The sequence below is a fragment of the Crocodylus porosus genome, unplaced genomic scaffold (assembly GCF_001723895.1).
Source record: "Crocodylus porosus isolate Cpor-Errol unplaced genomic scaffold, CroPor_comp1, whole genome shotgun sequence".
Lineage (NCBI taxonomy): Eukaryota > Metazoa > Chordata > Crocodylia > Crocodylidae > Crocodylus > Crocodylus porosus.
The window spans coordinates 62,005,959-62,024,250 of record NW_017728907.1 but is presented as its reverse complement, the minus strand read 5'-3'; the positions used below and the strand labels follow the sequence as shown (position 1 = coordinate 62,024,250).

Genomic DNA, 18,292 nt, shown 5'->3' with positions numbered 1-18,292 from the left:
CCGGCGAGCACACCTATCCGGGGCCCCCGTGCTGGCCGGCCAATCGCCGCGCCACGTGTTGGAAGGCGGTTGCCATGGCTACCGCGTCACCACGCTCGCTCCGGACCGGCAGCGGCGGCGGAGCCATGTCGGGGCCCGCGGGAGGCCGGAGCAAGTGGCACAGCGCCGCCCCCAGCCTGTGAGTGCGCCCGCACGGCAGGGAGGGACTAGCGACAAACCCGCGGGTCCTGGGGGGGACGGGGGAGGACTGTCCTGTCTTACAGCCAGAGGACACGCCGGGGGGGGGACCCTCAAGAGGTCACAACTGGTCCGACCTCCTGCGGAAAGCAGGACCAGCCCGAACTACATCATCCCATCCCAGCCCAACTCCTGAGAACATCTTTCCTTCCCAAGATCTGGGGATGCTGGTTTTCTCAGACATTAAAAAGAAATCCCCCATTTTCGTTAAAAGAAGTAACCCCAAACACATTTATCCATGATTAAAATGAAATGCTGCTGTATCGGTATTTGTAAATTAGCGGCGTTTGATTTAAATCACAGAAACCTGTGGAGCTGAGGTTACTTTTTGTTTAAACTGAACATTGGGGATTTTTTTTAAATCAGAGAAAACCAGGTGACTCTTGCCAGCTTAGGGGGTGGGGGGCATGTGCTCCCCCAGTGACCAGTCAGCCACCAGTCAGCGACCTGAGGGAAGGCTCCCCTGCAACCAGTCTCACTGACCACGGGGAGGGGAGTTCCCACTGGCCGATTGTGCCAACCGGAAAGTGGCCACGGCGCTTCATCTGGTGTTCCCACTCCCTGGCTGGTGCATACAGAGGGGTACCGGCGCTCCCGCCTGCTCCCCCTGCCCATCACCAAGGCGGGGCGTGCAGCCTGTCAGTGGATGCACCAGTGCTCAGAGGGTGCATGTGCACCCCCTATGCATCGCAACTGAAACCAGGATCCCTGCGTAATGTCTAACCCAGAGGTGGGCAATTATTTCAGGTGGAGGGCCCCTTACTGAGTTTTGGCAAGCCATCGAGGGCCACATGATAGGCAGCCAGGGGCAAATAAATATTAATTTTTAAAAAATTTTTAGGGGCCCCGCAGGCCAGGCAGCTGGCCTGCAGGCCGCAATTTGCCCACCATTGATCTAACCTAACCTTACCTTGCTGCAACTTGAGACTGTTGCTCTTGTTCTGGCATCTGCCTCCCTTGAGAACAGTCCAGCTCCATCCTCTTTGTAACCCCCTTCAGGCAGTTGAAGGCTGCTATTAAATCTCTCAGCCTTCTCTTCTCTAAACTAAATAAGCCCAGTTTCCTCAACCTCTCCTCCTAAGTCATGTCTTTCTCACCATTTTTGTTGCCCTCTGCTGGACAGTCTTCAATTTGTCCACAGTCTTTCTGTAGTGGGGGGCCCAAAATTGAACACAGGACTCCAGATGTGGTCTCACCAGTGTAGAAAAGATTGGGGAATGATTGCTTCCCTTGACCTATTGGCAACACACCTACCAGTGCAACTCAAGGTGCCGTTAGTCTTTTTGGCAACATGGGCATACTGCTAGCTCATATTCAGCTTATTGTCTTCCTGCACTCACAAAAAGAGGGAGATGGAGAGTGGTGTTTTCCAAGTACAAAAAGGTGGAGAAGCTCAGCCATGAGGTCAGCAGCTGCTCCCCTGTTGCTCCCCACCTCCCCACTTGTCGCACTTTTCCATGAAAGCTATCTCTTGAGTAGTCAGGTGCACATTTTGTCATGGGGTCCCCAGCACTGCTTTATGCTGTTCACAGTCTAAATGGTTTCTCCCCTTCTCTTCCTCATGCTTTGATTACTTTAGGACATCCAAGATGGAGGCAAGCTCAAAGAAAGGATCCATTTCGGGTTCTGGCAGCCAAAGACGAACGAGCTACATCAGCAGTTTCAGAGTTGGATCAATGAGTCGAAAAAACATATTAGTGGCTTCTGATGGCAAAACTATGGATAAAGGGTCTCTCATAGGTAGCAGGCATACTGTCCAGGTAATGCACTCTTCAGTATTTGTGTTTAATTGTTCTTTTCCAACATAGTGTGGCGGTGTATAGCGATGACAAAGACTTGTTTGCTAAGAAGAATGGAAACCAGTGCAGACGTTCCAAGGTGGATCCATTCATAAAGGGAAAAACAAAGTGTCTAAGGTCCTTTATCCTCTTTCTGTTGTACAAAGAAATCTTTTCAGCCTTTATTTTCCAATTTACAAAGATGTGGACTATCTAGTATAGTCTTCTTTGTTTTTAATATTTTTTACTTTTTTCAAGAGTCTGTAGAAGTTCAGAGAAAGAACTGGATAGTTCTTAAAGGGCAGGAATGTTTAATGTTTAAAGAACTTTTTGTCCCCAAAGATTGTTAGTCATTTACCACAAATGGCTAAACAAAAATAAAATCTACGTACGTGTTCAAGGAAAAGTTAAATTCCAGGTACAACAAAATAATTATTTTTTAAAAATCAGCACTTTATATTAATATCCAACTTAGGCCTTGCATAAAAACTGGAGAATGTATTCTCAACCCAAGCTGAAGCACATGACACATGTATTTTTCTGCATCAGAGTGAGTTCATGATAACAAAGATTCACGTAGGTCCTGTACATCTCATTATCCCTGAAAGTAGAGCTGTGGCAGTATTTAATCCCTTTCCTTGCATTGATTTTGACTTTTGAAGACTTTCCAGTTCTAGTGTTAGCCTTTTATAAACATGTAAGAATTTAGTTCCTGATGAAACTTAAAGGAAATGGAGGGAACATCATTTTAAGAGATTTTTCCTCTCATAAACCTTTACTTTGTAATAATAATGCTTTGCAGTTCTGTAGAGCCTTTCAGCCAATCTTGTCAATGCACTTTACAAACAATAACTTCCTCCTGGCACTTGCAATGGGAAAGTATTATCTCCATTTTTCAATGGAAGACTGTAAGAAAGAGATTTAAGGGCTACGTCTCTTTAAGGGCTCTTCTCGTCTGGGCTGACAGCTTGGTTTCCAAGTCTAAAACAGAGACCCTTAAACCATGCTCAGCTGCTGCCCAACTCTGGACATACTTAGTCTGTAGGCACTTAAGTTTTTAATTAGGCATTCTCAGAAGTTCCTCACTTAATCAGGCAGTACAGCTCCGGGTTTATCTTGTGTCAGTATCCAATTGGGATTCTCAAACATGTTAATCACATGATGGGCTTGATCTTGAAGTTGTTCAGGTATGCCTATGAGATTGGCTCTGCACAAAATTAAGTGTCCATTTCCTTTCAAAACCTGAGGGTGATGTCCCCTTTTTTTGCAGTTACTCAGAACACTCACCCAAGGTGGGTGACTCCCCTACTTAAGGTGATCAGACCTTATTTCTCACTTGAAACTGCCCTAGCCAGCTAGGCTGAGAGCATGCTTCGTTGAAGCTGTTCCACTTTGTATGAAATAATCTGATAGTCACTGAGTCAGAGAAAGAAAAGCTAAAGTAGTCATCCAGGAGTGCAGGTCCTGGATTCTAGTTCCTGCTCCAAGGATGGTTTAGTATTAAATACAAAAAGATCCTTAGAGTAGATGTGGGAACTCGGGTCTCCCTGGTCCCAGGTGCCTACCAGATTTATAGACTAGACTAGGACTGTCCAGCTTCTGAGTGACTGGAGAACTCAGCCTCCCCCCCACCCGACACATGCTGTATGGGCCAGAAGCCCCCTAGACTGCATGCCAGATCCTTTTGTCCCTATACCCTGTGCTGCATGGTGGGTGCCCCTTGCCATCACTGTTGCATTGCACCAGCACCCCAAGCCCTCACAGGACCCTGAGCTCTGGAATCTCTTGGCTGCACCCCCAGCGGCAGGAGCAAACAGAATTGGAAACTCCAGCAGCAGCAGGAGAAGAGTATGGGGGAATGGCATCAGGATTGAGAGGCTGGGGCCACAATTTAATCCCCCGGGGGCTATGGGTGGCTTGTGGGCTGCCAGTTAGACAGCCCTGAACTAGAGTATGTTCAATTTCTGATTCAATGAATATTTAAATATTTTGTGCAACATGGAACAGTTTTAACAAGAGGCAGTATAACCTTATAGTCCCTCTTCTGAACAGTGGGAGTTAGGGGTTTGAAGCCCCTCTGGCAAAGAAGGGAACTGAACACAGGTCTTCCCATCCTGGATGACTGTGATAAAATGGAGGTACCTCCTTTTATGAACAACGTGTGCCCCCAGAGGCTGTGGGGAAGGGGCACAGCAACCAAGCACAGGCGGCGGTGGCGGCAATGGCATGGGCATAGCAGCGGTGAGTGGGGAGCTCCTGGAGGCATTCCTGACGGTGGTAGGGGTGGGCTGAGTGGGGAGCCCCTGCGAGCAGCTGTGTTGGTGCCAGCAGCAGGGATGGGTGTGAGGGGGTGGCAAGCACCGACCAGTAGTTGGCAACTGGCCACAGATGCTGTTGGCGGTGCGGGGGGAGGGGATGACGAATGGTGACTGCCTGGCATGCGCCTCCAGCAGTGTCAGCAATGCTTTTCTCAGGGGGTGCACTGCAAATCTCAGGGGGTGCAGGTGCACCCCCTATGCGTTGCCCATGCCTTCTTTTCCTGATTACTGTTCCACCATTGTTGGACCACATCTCCTGCATCAGCTCATGGGATAGGGGTAGGGGTTCCAGGGCAAAAGATTATATGAAAGGGTTCTATGTCTTTAGAAAGTTTAAAAACCTCTGATTTAGAGCAACAAACCGCTGCTTTAGATGAAATAACCTGTGTTTAAATCCATATGGGAGATGGTGACAGTAGGATATTTATTTACCTGACAAAAGAAAGGAAATCTCATATCAAGTGTGAAGAAAATCTTGTTTAGCAACTTTTCAATCGACTTACTATATATATATTCTTGGATCAACTTGGTAATTTGGGGGGAGATTATAAAAGTTTAGGGTTGATAATTATCTTTCTATATTATATTTTTTATACTGCTAACTTGATATTAGTACTGAGAGTCAGAAGGCCCCTTATTTACACCATCTTTTGCCAGCATTTAGATTCCCTAATTTTTCTACCATTGGAGCCATTAGAGAACAGCACAGCCTGAAAGGTCAGTAGGGCTGACCAGAAAGGGGATGTGGCTATGCCAGATGATGGATGTAGTTTCTCAGCATATCTCTGAAACAGCTTCTACTGGCAGAGATCATAAGAAGCAAATACCCTTACCCTCATTAGGAGAGCAGCAGTGCAGGTACTATCTACCCTCTCAAGGTTTCAGTGGCATGGGGAGTTTAGCTCTACATCAGAAAGGGTGACTGTGTTTCTATCCCTCCTGACCCAAATGAAGTTAAATGTTTCAGAGTTGCATATTTTCATCATTTTCACATGTTTAGGAAATCCAAGAATATATTTATTGTGCATTACTTCTGTATTTCCTTTAGGTTTTTGATGAACAAGGGAAGGATGTGACACCCCATCCTCTCCACCGCCCAGAACCAAGTTCAACACTACACAGACAAACCAAAATCTTGTCAGGACATGATTTCTCAGGGACCACAACAACTGATTTTCTGGCATCCTTATCCTTGCATCAGACATCTGGAATTAATGCTAGTTTAGTAGGTCCATTCTCGAGGTATGTTGCATTTTGAGAGTCAGATCCTGAGCCAGAGGTGTACCTGTTCTGGAATGACCATGCTTGAGAAGTTAGGAACAGGAATAATAGCGTGAGGTGAGGTATACTTGGCTGCTATTGCAGCCTTGCATGAATGGAATTTGTCAGTACTTGTGACATCTATAAATCTGTACCCAAGCACACCTCCCCATGGCCTATTGTTACTCCTTAATGGACAGCCTCAGGAGAGGCAAATGACTTCCTCACGAGTTCTTCCCCAGGTTCAAGAACTAGGAAGCCCAGGTTACAGCTTTTGTAATGGTCTGGCCAGTATGCAAAGGACATAAGGAAAACCAGTCTCAGTGTTAGAAAGGGAAGTAGTCTGCTACTAGAGGTACTCTGTAGTTAGAATGATATTGCAGCCACGGTATTCCAGAAGTGGTGAGATCCAACAAAGAATTTTTGCATTCAAAAGCTTATCTACATAGTTGGTCCAATAAAAGATATCAGTCACCCTAAGAAATCTTTCCTCTCTAGTACGTACGGCAGAGTCTTGAAGGTAGACAGTTCTAGTTTCATATAAACTCCTTTTACTACTTTGCTCAGTTAGTGAGACCATCTGTCTCTCTACACAACATCTTTAAAAGAATAAGAAAATATTAATACTTGCTTACCTATGGTGCCTTACAGAAGTGCCGTAAAAATACGTCGAAGACCAAAAGTACCAAATGCTTGCATATAGTTTATTTATCTATGGCAGTGGTGATCAACCTCTGGCCTGTGGGTCAGATGTCATCAGAGTCATCATGTGTGGTTCGCTGGGCTCTCCAAGGGGTGGGAAATTTGCCAGTGAGGGAGTGGTGGCCGTTGATATGGCAGACTCCACCCTGCCAAATTCCCAAACCCAAAGCTTTGCACTGCCACTCACAACTAGAACATGCTCCTCCACCACTTCTGGATTGGGGCAGGAGCATGTCCCCTAGCCCCTTTCCTCTCTCCCTACTCCCCTTCTGGTGCAGAGCCAGGTTGGGACCAAGTCATGCCCTCTTTCCCCCTTGGGCCCAGGGTTGCAGCTGGGCTGCTCTGTGCTCCCTCTGTGTTGCCAGGTGGTGTTAACTGCACCAGTGCCAGGTGGGATCTGGCCCCCAGACACATGGGACACTGCCCATCTGGCCATTTGGGGAAAAAGTTGAGCACCTCTGGTCTATAGCAACATTTACCTCTCAGCTTAACCAGAGAACATGTGCCTAAAAAAATTGGTAATGTATTTTTAAAACAAAACAAACTGTTATATGTTTGTTATGGTTTCATATTTAAAAGACAGTAAGCATTGGTTAGATTTGAATATATTGATTTATTTTTAAATGATGGGCGTGTGATTATTAGTCTTTCACTAAGAACTGAAAATACTGAAGAAAATACTGTAAATCTCTTTAACTGTAATTCTTTTATTTAATGTATAAAATATTAATCCGTTGAGTTCTCTCATTTAAAATCAATTAAAATATTATGCACATGTATTTGTATATGATGTGTATTCTAACAAAAAAGATCCACCAATTTTAGTCCATATGCCTCTGCTTAAAAACAGCTGCTGAATCTATGTAGGTTCTCCAGTATGTTTAGAAAAAGCCAATTAGTTTTGATGAATACATGGAAGAACTATTTATGCTGAAAATTTAAAGTTCAGAAACTTATTGTGTCTAAGACATTATGAAAAAGTGGGTGCTGATGTCAAGTTTGTGGAGATGATGGTTGTTTAGCTAAAAAAATTCACAGAATTGTAAGGTCAGTAAAAGAAAGATTTTAAAATGTCTCTCCTGCAAAGGCTAGTAAATTTGATACTACTCTCTTAGTACAAAGCTTTTTATGATTTACGCTGCAGCACCTAGAACATTTTTTCTAGGTGTTTACGCAGCACCTAAAACAATTTAAGCTTAATACTAATTGGGGATTCCTGAGCACTATTGACAGGTATACAGATAATTAACTGGAAAAATCAGATGTCGTCTACAAAATGTGTCAATTCTGGAGGCTAAAGTTCCTCATTTCAACTGTGAAACAGAAGGATTCACTTTTAAAAGTGCATATCGCAGTGCACTTTTAGGTATAAAGCATATCCTGTATATCTGTAGTCACATACAGACATCCATTTTAAGGAAAAAAAGCAGTATACTGAGGCAACTGTTGTGCATAAACCTATTTTAAAAGACCACCACCAACCCACCACATCACTTTGATTTCATTTTAAATTTACACAGTAAACAAATATTTAATATGGTGATCTTATGAATTTCAAAGATGTTTAAAAGGCCTGGTCTTGAAAGTGCTACAGAGTGTGGACAAACATACATTTTAGCTGCTTTAAACTGGGATGGGGAGCTATTGCTCAGGAGGGGTTTCAGCTGTTTTGTAGGGTGAAACAGCACTGCTTCATTTCAAGCTCCTTTTCGATGGGACAGTGTTTCATTTAGAGTTTCATTTAGTTTTTAAGCGCTGTTCCATTTTGTTTTGTCCAAACTGTTTCGCTGTTTTGTTTTGTCCAAACTGTTTCACTTTTTCACCACTGTTTCAACATTTTGCCCATAGGCTGTAATGGTGAAGCACAAAACTGCCTATAACTTTATCATTTCTTGCCTGATTCAAATAAAACTTGCCAGGACGGTAGCCCCATCTGAGGCCATGAAGCCTGCCAAGTTTCAAGGAGATAGGTGCAGGAGTTTCTGGGAAACTGCATCTCAGGCTGCTAAAAAGCAAAACTCACAACATGGGTGACACTGTGTATGTGGTAAGGCACTGTGGGGTCAAAACTGCAGGCCTGCTAGGCCCTGCTGAGGCCTTGGAGCCTGCCAGCTTTCAAGGAGATAGGTGCAGGGGTTTCTGGGAAACCACCTCAGGTTGCTGACAAGCAAAACTCGTGACATGTGACTATATGTGTGTTTTCCATCCCTCCCCCAGAGCACTGGGAAGGGACTTCAGGGAAGGATGATGGTCACTGGCCAGCTACACACAGTCAATATGAGAGCAGTCCTTCCCCCCCTTCCCCTTCCCTCTCTTTACTTTCTGTTTCCCTGCAGGCAAACCCAGCTTGAGCTTCAAAACTTCAAACCTTTAAAATGTTTCAACTGCTCTCGTTTTGTTTTGAGGCTGTTTCAAAGCCCTTTGTTGCATTTCAATCGCGCTGTTTTGAGCTCAGAATGAGTCGAAACAAAACAGCTGGTGAAATTTCGCGCAGCCCTACTGATTTGTCTGATTTAGATTTGCATGATTCTGCAGCCATGCAAGTTAACTGAATGAAGTGGGACTAAAGTTAGAGCTACATTCCTATCACTACAGAATCATGAAGCTGTAACAGTTGCATTTGGACAGTTTCTATGAATAACCTTTGAAACAGTTGTTAAATCTACCCAAAGACTACCTCCTCCTCCTTTTTTTTGCTCTATGGTGCCTGGTTGCATTACTACAGAGCAAGACTGTATGCTAAGAATGGATTCCAGATCTTTTTTAACTCCCCTCTGTCTGCATCCTCACACATCTTCTTGGAAGAATTCTTGTTTTTAACTTTCTCTTAAACCAATTCACTTTTTCTTTCAAATGTCTTTGTACAATTTCTTTTGCAATGCGAGCATTTATTACATACAATATCACAATGTAACTTGATTACCTTGACATCAGTACTTCATTATTATTGCATTGCTTTGATTACTGACTTTTTAACTAACACACATTATTTATATCTTCCATTTGTTATTGAAGGACATATGGAAGCAGCGGTATTTCTAAATCAACCATATCTACAACCGAATCTATGGCAGATGAAATAGTGGAACCTGGATCTAGACGAGACACAGTTATTAGCTTATCTGGTAAAGAGAGCATATTTCTGTTTTTACACATATTCATAGTTCTGATTTCAGGCAGTGGTCCCCACTCATTCCTTGCAGGTAACTTGTTGCCTGTGATCCCCAAACCCCATTAAAAATCTGGAGTCGATCTGTGTTAGTTGACAAGAATGACCTGAAATCCTTTGCAGCTGACAAAAGTTGTGAACTGTTGAGACCTCTCCCCCAGCGTTGCTTGTGACTACAGGAATCTAGAAATTTAAACCTAAGGATGACAAAGAGAGTAATTAATGCACAAAGTTTTCCTAAGAGTATCACTTAGTGTATCCCAAGCTTGGGAACTACTTTTTGGAGCGTGATCCTCTGTGAACTGCTATGCTAGCTTCTCAAGGATCTCAAAGCCCCGAAGTATTTCTAATTTTCATCACTAACTTTATAATTAGGTTCCCCTCTTTTAATTTTAGAACAGAAAAATCTCTTAGTTCTTTGGCCTTATATAATTTTGCAGATGTGCAGGTGAGGCGAGAGGAGGTCAGAGAACATCTGACAAAAGAAGACTTAGAGAAGAGAGCCGCTGTTTACCTCACAGAGACAGAAACTCTCTGGATACTGGACATGCCAACTGTCGTGGTGTCTGTAGAATCCGAAGAAGCTGAAAAACTACAGTATGTATTTTTACAGTTGTATACATGCTTCACTATCCCAGGTTGAGTTTTCATTGACTACAAAGATTTGAAAAAGACACATCAATTAATAGGATCAAGGTCCTTACTATCCATCGTTTATAAAACAACTTTTTCTTAAATGTCTTCTTACTGGTCTCATTTGCATCTCTAAACAAACTCATGTTAAAACTAAATTTTTGCTGACTGAATTCAGACCTTTCATCTACTATGGCAGGTAACACGTAGTATCTTAGTGATAGCAGAACTCATTACTAAAGTGATTGTTTTACCATAAAAAACATAATTTTCTTCTACCCAAGTAAAAAGGCTTTCAAAACCAAATGATGGTCTTTATTTACTGCCAGTCTGAGACCCATTAACATGCCATGTATGGGAGAACATGAGCAGTTTTTATTGCTTGAAATCATTTATGTGATAATGATATCCAAGCACAGGAAAAGCACACTGCTAGCAAACCTTAAAGAGATGCACTTAGCTAAAATGGCATTTATATGACATTAGAAACACGGGGGAAGAGAACCGTTTACTTCAAAATACAACCCTCCCCAACCACTAGATAAGGCAAATACTTCATATTAAGCAAGCTACTCATAATAAAAAGCCCTGTGCTTGGTAGCAAATTTGTAGATGGAATGGGATCCAGGTGGCTAGGGAGAGAATATACAGCACAGTCAGATTTAGATGCAAATGTTTTTCCCCCAGCAATTTATGACTTATAGTATCTAAAATAATAAGAATAAGAATTAAAAGAATACTAATGTAGCAAATGTCTCTGGAAACATTATTTTTCACGTAGATTTTTCATTCAGTAATTCTTAAAAGAAGTAATCTAAAATATACAGCTATTATGTTTCCTCAGAGTTTCTTATAGCGGCTTCAAGCACACAAAACCCCTGTCATTTTCTCTCACCCAGTCCATTTATGCAGTATTGAACATGAACAGGCTCAGCTGCACATACTTAGTTCCCACTTCAGTGTTTCCTCCCTGGGCTGCTTCTGAACTTTGGCTGGGTGTTAACAACACACAGGATACGTCTTTCTGGCTTCCTCTCAGGAATATCAGTGGAGTAGTGGACTGAAGCAGTGAATCACTCTCTGTCTTCAATAATAGACCTATATACCTTGTCACAAAGTGTTTGCAGAATTAAGCTCTAATGCCTGGGATCCAGGCTCCTAAAGATCACTAAAACTTTGCACTGGTATATTAACAAGCTTATAACTAATGGGCATCTGCTTCTAGTAGAGGCTGTAGGGAAAATGCATCCTTTGTGCATGATGCATCTCCAGCCTGACCTCCCCTGACACTGTCAGAACACAGTGTACCCAGGGGGAGAAACAAGGTGAGGAGTATCAGAGAGTCCTTCAGCTCTGACTTAACCTGTGTGCTTAGCACCTATTGTCAACTGAGTGGGAATGATTGGTGCTCTTTTCTGGGGGTAACAACATTGTTGGTGGACTCAGGGAAAATTTATGTGTGTCTTTAGGTTGTTAAAACTGAAATAACTGAGAAATAGTTACACATTTTCTCTTTACTATTTCCACAGTCATTATAGATGAGACAATATATAGAAATCAGTTTCACTCTTACATTTAGGCAACATCTAATTCTGCTCTGCAACAGAACTGTCAGTTTTTCAATTATAGCTAGATTTCACTACAATTCAGCGGTGTTCAGATCTGGAATTTTGCTCATTTTTAGGCACCATTTCTACTCCAAAGTAACACTGTAAAGTTGAAAAAGTACCCACTGATGGGGATTATTGAGATTTAAACAAATTTCCTCTTTACTGTGAAAAGAAGGAACAGTAGATTTGCACAGAGAACAAACCTGTTCAACCTGTAGTCTTAAATGGACTTTTTTTTTCATTTGTGTTAACATTGCATGCTTTTTAAAGGGAACGGAACAAGGCTTATATAGAGCTCTGTAAACACAGAACTGGCAATGATCGCTTTGTGGAAAGGATGATGCAAACTCTTAATGGAGCCCCAAAGAATAAAGAAGTGCAATGTGACAAAATCCTTACAGAGGACAAAGGTAAATTATTATTCAGAAAAGTGGTCAATATGGATAATGGTACTTGGTAAGAATGGAGCCTATTAAATATTTTCTACATTTGCTAATTGTTATTGTGGTTTACTAATTTTTAAACTGAGTTTACCCACTACTTATCAAACTTAGATTTAGGAGAATACTAAAAGCACAGAAAGCCCTTGGGATCTAATGGGAATCCCTTTGCACAGGTATGGCAGTGAAAGGATGCAGGGAGCCCTTTCCTTTCTTGCATCCTCAGTGCAGGAGCCAGCCAAAATGTCAGTTTCTGCATTTCCTGACAATAAAAAGTTTAAGACAGGCTGGAATGGTGGTCTTCATCCCAAAGGAAAAGTGGTGGGGGCATCACTAGGACCCTGCCTCACTTCTGTTCTACTAATATGTAGAAGGTGTTCCATGGAGCAGCACACTCTGCATCCATTGAGACAGTATATTAGTGGCTCTTAAGAGTTTTTTTCTGCATACTTACTGCCTGCCTCAGCACCATATGATCAAAATGCCTGACAAGACAAACTTTCAGTCAGACTCAATATCTTTTTGAGATTCAAAAGTGTACTGTTCCTATTTTGTCTGTAACTGTTCCAGGGACTTTGGTTTCAGGTCAAGAGAGAAAGGACAAGGTATATTACCATGAGCCTGGTTCTCATAAGGTACTTTAATTATTGGGATGTCTGCTGGGAGGAAAAAACAGTACTTAAGCAGTCAAGAAAATTCTTGAACTGTGTTGGTTATAACTTCTTGGTATAGATGGTTGAGAGGTCAACTAGGTGAGAAGCTCTTCTTGACTCGTTGCTCACAAATAGGGAGGAATTGGTTGAGAATGTGAAGGTGGAAGCTAGCTCCAGTGACAGTGGCCACATCTACATGAGACACTGACTGTGCAGTCATTTAGTATAAACAAGTACTAAATGACTGCACAGTAACTGGAGTTACTGCACAGTAGCATTGCCAAAACGCTTTTAGGTGACACTGACTGCACAGTAGCTCCTTACTGCTGCACAGTAGTGTTGCGTCACGCCTCCTGCCATGCAACGCTACTGTGCGGTAGTAACAAGCTACTGTGCAGTCAGCGTCTCCTGTAGACGAAGCCAGTGACTGTAAAATAATAGAGTTTAAGATCCTGAGGGAAGGAAGGAAGGAGAGCAGCAGAATAAACGCTTTGGACTTCAGAAAAGGAGATTTTAACAAACATGGTGAACTGGTATGCAGGATACCTTGGGAGGCAAGTCTGAGGAGAAAATGAGTCAAGCGGAGTTGGCTGTACTTTAGGGAGGTCATTTTAAGGGTGCAGGAGCAAACTATCCTGATATGACAGAAGATTGTGACACGCATTTTGGCAGTGGCGGCTCTGGGATGACGCACAGCAGGTGGGCAGATGGTTGTTGCATGAGCTGGGAGAGGTATGACAGCCATGGGCCAGGCAGCGGTCAGCGTGGCAGGGCAGCAGGGCCAGCATAGTGACCAACAGGAGCGCAAGGCACTAGTTGTCACTGCCACGGGCAGAGGCAGAAACAGCCATAGCATGAGAAGGCAAAGACAGTGAGGAGAGCACTGCTGTATGCTGTCCCTGTGCTGTGTATGCTGCTTCTGGCCTGGAAAATGGCTGGCCAGAGAGCAGCAAGCAGGGCTGGCATTTGAAGAGAGCTGCTGGCTGCTGGCAGCTGTGGCTGGAGTCTGGAGCTCCCTCAATGGTGGCTGGGGCCTATTGCAAGCCTCCAGAAAGTGGAAGCAGATTGGTAGCAAATCTGCTTCTGCTTCCCTGCACGTGTAGGTGCCTGTTAGGTACCGTTTACTCATGAGTAATTTACATGCAAGTAAACTGGTGCTGCAGCAAATGCACGTGTAGTTTGTCAAAACAGAAATGTTATTTGCTATACAAAGTCTAATATTTCTGGCAACTATAGTTTTTATAGTATATCTTTAGAAGTAAAATAATATAGTATTGTACAATTCATTTCTAGGAATAATTGCCACTTCCTGGGACTTGTATGATTCTTTTAATGCCTTGGAAACTACAGTTATACCATCAATAACAGGAGGTAGCCGACCAACAAGTGTGAGTAGCAGTAAATCTGTTGTGACGAAAGATCATGACCGTACCACATCTACAACTTCTACCGACAGAGGTAACTTTTTTCTAAGTTTAAAATTATGCAGTGTTTGCATCCTTAAAGTTGTGAGTATTGTCTGTGCTCTCATGCAAAGTAAAATTATATTGAGAACATGTTCAGACTGTACACTTAGCACTGGAAGTTAAGGTAGGGCTATAACAATATTAAGGGTACATATATAACCTTACCTTTGCTCTTTTTAGGTAAGTTCTGTGATAGTTACATGGTCACTACTACAGCTAAAAAGAAATATGGTATTCCATCATATATTTTTTTCTAGTCTTAGCTACACACTGTTATATTGTGTACTTCAAGACAGTATAAAAAAGCATGGGGGACAGTCACATACTATGTTTTAGACAACGTAGTATTCTGTACAATTTTTAACAATTTCCGGCAATACTTAGCCATATACCTTTCTTCTGATTTTTACTGGTCACAAGATTATAGTCTGTATTACAGGAAATAACAGCAAGCTTTTAGCTCAAGCTGTAAGCAAAAAAAGACTTAAGTAGACAGGACAGCATTTGTCTATCCCTTGAGTGTTAAACATTCATCAAAGCCCTGTTACCTCTTCCAGCCAAGGACGAGACAGGATTCCCTTTGCAGCCTGTTGTGGCTTCTCCTTTAATTAACCAGAGGTATTGCTACTGAATGATGTGAGACCAATCTGTTTTATAGGCAGACAAGGTTCTTTGGGTGAATCTGATATCTCTTATTAAACCAACTTAAACAGTTGGGAAAAAAGATTCCAACTATTTAAGTTGGTCTAATAAAAGATATCAGATTCACCCAAAGAACCTTGTCTGCCTGTGTCTTTAGACCAACACAGCTACAAGCTACACCATCTGTTTTATCACATTTACTCTCTAGGGTGCCTTTGAAACACTTATAAACCTGCTGACCCAGGTGCGGGGAGACTAGTACAAAGAACTGGTTCTCTCTCTCTCCCTCATGGCTTTGTTCTGCTTCACAGGCTTAGTCATACAGTTGTCATTTTGCTTAAAAGAACCCTTTCAGAATCAAATGGCAGACAAATCGCATTTCCATTTTTTCTCATGTTACTAATATTATCTTAGATTATTAAAACTGGGAAACAAAAGCATGCACTTCCCTCATTCATGTAATTTCTTTTTTGCGCTGCACTTAGTTTCAACAATGGAAATGTACATGAATGGTTTATTTTTGCTTATGCTTATAGTTTTACTTCCTGGGTCTCAAATATAAGTCCAATTTTGTAGTATTTGAGTTATAAATATTGTATGAGAATGGTTAAATCTAAACAAAAAAAATCTCTCCTTTTAAAATGTGTATATGGGAAAATCTTATTAAAGTTTACTTTGTCTTTTAAAAAAGAACTTAATTTGGGGGTCTCAATTATTTTGAATGATCTCTTCAACTTTTATATCTAAATAAAGGGCTAAAGTCTGTCTTTTATGTGTATGCATATGACTGGGTTGAACATATAACCTAGAACAAAATTCAGTTTCAGGAGATGGTAGCATAAGCAGTTTGTCTTATAAATATTAAAAAAGAGAACTAAAGAAAAAAAGTTGAAGTTAGAGATACTTGTTGCTCCTAATAAGCTTTGTTTATCATACCTCTCCCCAGTTTTTCCCTGCAAGATGTAGTGAATTGATTTAATACATCTACCTTTTGCAATATTATCTGTTTCCAGAAAGTACACACTCTTCTATAATGGATTTGGAAAGTGTTATTCTTGCCAAAATTCAAGAGGAGGAGGAAGACCATTCAGAAGCTATATTAAAATCAGAGAAATTTCAGCAGGATTTATTTGTTATGGAAAGGATTCTAATGGAGAATGTTTTTCAGGCCAAACTTGCTGCATACCGGCAACTTCCTGTTCTTATAGGTATTTTTCTCATTGGATAAGGCATTGTTAAAACAAATCTATGCACATTATCAAAAACATCAAGTAAATGTTTCCTAAATCCAAACTATGTACAGAAAAACAAGTTATTTTGGAAAAAAGGGCGGGAAAGGTTTGCAATTTGGATTGTTCAGTTCTAGCTCTATTTATCTAATACCCTGCAGAGCTGTATGATAGGGCTGAACAAGTGATTCTTGACTTGCCTTTTCTCCTTCATTAACAGCAGCAAATGAAGACTTATTTACAAGTTTCTTAATATACTTTGTTCCTGAAACTCAAGTTATAGATTCTATTTAAATATGCTGTTTTGGTTTTACATTTCTGCACCTGAATACAGGGCCTTTCAACCTTAAAATTCAGCCCAGATTATGAGTAAAAAAGTTTTAATCTTTTAATGGCTTTACAATGTGAATGAAGAGGTCAGTTCACTTGCAGATGACAAGTTACACTATTTGGAATCATTGTGCAGAATCTTAACAGAAAAGCCAAGGGCTAAGTGGGCTAGGAGACTGAACTACCCCCATGTCCAGTAAGGGAGGTCTAATTAAAAGAGGGAAGAAAAATATTTATGGTGTAAGGGAGCCACCTTTATTGTAGCTGTTCATTGCATAGATAGATCTTCTTAGATGAGGTCAACCCAATATTCTCCACAAGCAACACATTAATTATTCAGACACATACATACCTTTTAAAGATAGTATCAATAGAACTTTCAGTCTTAACTTTTAACTCATTTATATCCAAGTCACAAAAGTCCAGTCTTGCAACCTCTATGGTACACAGTCCCTGCATTGTATTTGCTTTTGTTTGATACTTCAAAAGGAGGGAAATAGTTTAAGGGAAGATTTCTAAAGCTCAAACAGGAGCTAGATCTCCAATCCCTACTGAAAATCTAGACTGTATGCATGTAAGTTGATAGGAATAACTTGATAGCCTTTGCCAGCTGACAGAAGTTGTGAACTGTTGAGAAACAAAAGACTCCATAACCAATTAAGTAAAACTTATTTTTGATAGATGCAGTTTCATTTTAATTATATCAGAATCACCTAGCAATTTTCTAACATGGATTCCTAAAGTTTGGCATCAAAACTGAAGAATTTCTTAAAATTTCATAAAATTGGAAGTTGGAAGGAAACTTTGTTTCCTTGGGGAAAAGCTATTCCATAGCTATCTATCAGGTTCTTAGAAGGCAGGGTAGATATGCACTTTTATAGGAACACTTTGCAGGAAGCGTTCTGAGTTACAACAAGCTTTGGGACCAAATAGAAGTTCACTGTTGGTTTCAGGGGGTAAGGGAATCTAGCTACTGGCTGCGAGCCTGCAGCTGGTTTTGCCTAGCAATGGCCCCTTCTCCCTCCCAGCCTGTTCCTGTTTTCAGAATGGGAGGGGGAAAAGGGAGCAGAGGGAGTTCATTTTAGGGGTTCCTCAGTTGTGAGTGCATTGGAGTGCCCCCACCTTGTTGGTGGGGGGGGGGAGCTCCAGCATACCCACCCCACCCCACTCTCCAGCAGGGCTGAAAAAAAATCAGACTCCCTTTCCCCACTTCCATTCTGAAAACAGCTCAGAGGGTGGTAAGCAGGCAGACGCAAGTTACAGAAGATGTTCTGTTTTGAAAAGTCTTCACCTGAACCCTCATGCATTGAGGTTTCAGATTTTCACCTGATCAGCCATTTTAAGCAGTCTACAGCCATGCACTTGTGTTTGGTCAAAGCTATAGACTGCTTTCTGTGGCCAGATCAGGTAAAAATTGTCACTTCTGTTTGTGTCCTAGGTTTCTAGTGAGACTGAGCAGGACTGCAGATCTATGAAGTAAATATGATGGAGGTTCTTCTGGATTAATTTATTTTAGAACCAGCTCTTGCATCACATGTTGGTGAAAGTACAAGTGAAGTACAAGTAGTCGAAACACCGGCAGTGGCAGAAGAGAACGCAGAAGAGGAGGAAGCAGAGAAGGAAATACTTTCTTCTGATCTTCCCACTTTAAGTAGTGCATCATTTTTTATGGATCCAAGTGAAGCCCCAGAAGAAGTCTTACCTCCTAGTTTGGAACGACTGTGGTCTTATACATGTGACCTGACTAGTGGGCACAATGTAAGCAGCATGGCTTGGAACAAACTAAATCCAGTAAGTTAACATATTCTTCTAAACTTTGGGGGGT

General features: G+C 41.8%; 1 protein-coding gene across 1 annotated transcript in view; it reads left to right on the top strand.

The window, feature by feature from the left end:
• The first annotated feature begins 74 nt into the window (after nt 1-74).
• The window catches only part of WDR78 (WD repeat domain 78), a 33,198-nt gene continuing 14,980 nt past the window's right edge, over nt 75-18,292 (top strand). The window contains exons 1-9 of the mRNA XM_019531594.1: nt 75-178; nt 1,817-1,997; nt 5,382-5,575; nt 9,311-9,420; nt 9,905-10,061; nt 11,978-12,117; nt 14,094-14,258; nt 15,922-16,116; nt 17,984-18,258. Coding sequence (XP_019387139.1) covers nt 75-178; nt 1,817-1,997; nt 5,382-5,575; nt 9,311-9,420; nt 9,905-10,061; nt 11,978-12,117; nt 14,094-14,258; nt 15,922-16,116; nt 17,984-18,258 — 1,521 coding nt within the window. The remainder of the gene's footprint in view (nt 179-1,816; nt 1,998-5,381; nt 5,576-9,310; nt 9,421-9,904; nt 10,062-11,977; nt 12,118-14,093; nt 14,259-15,921; nt 16,117-17,983; nt 18,259-18,292) is intronic.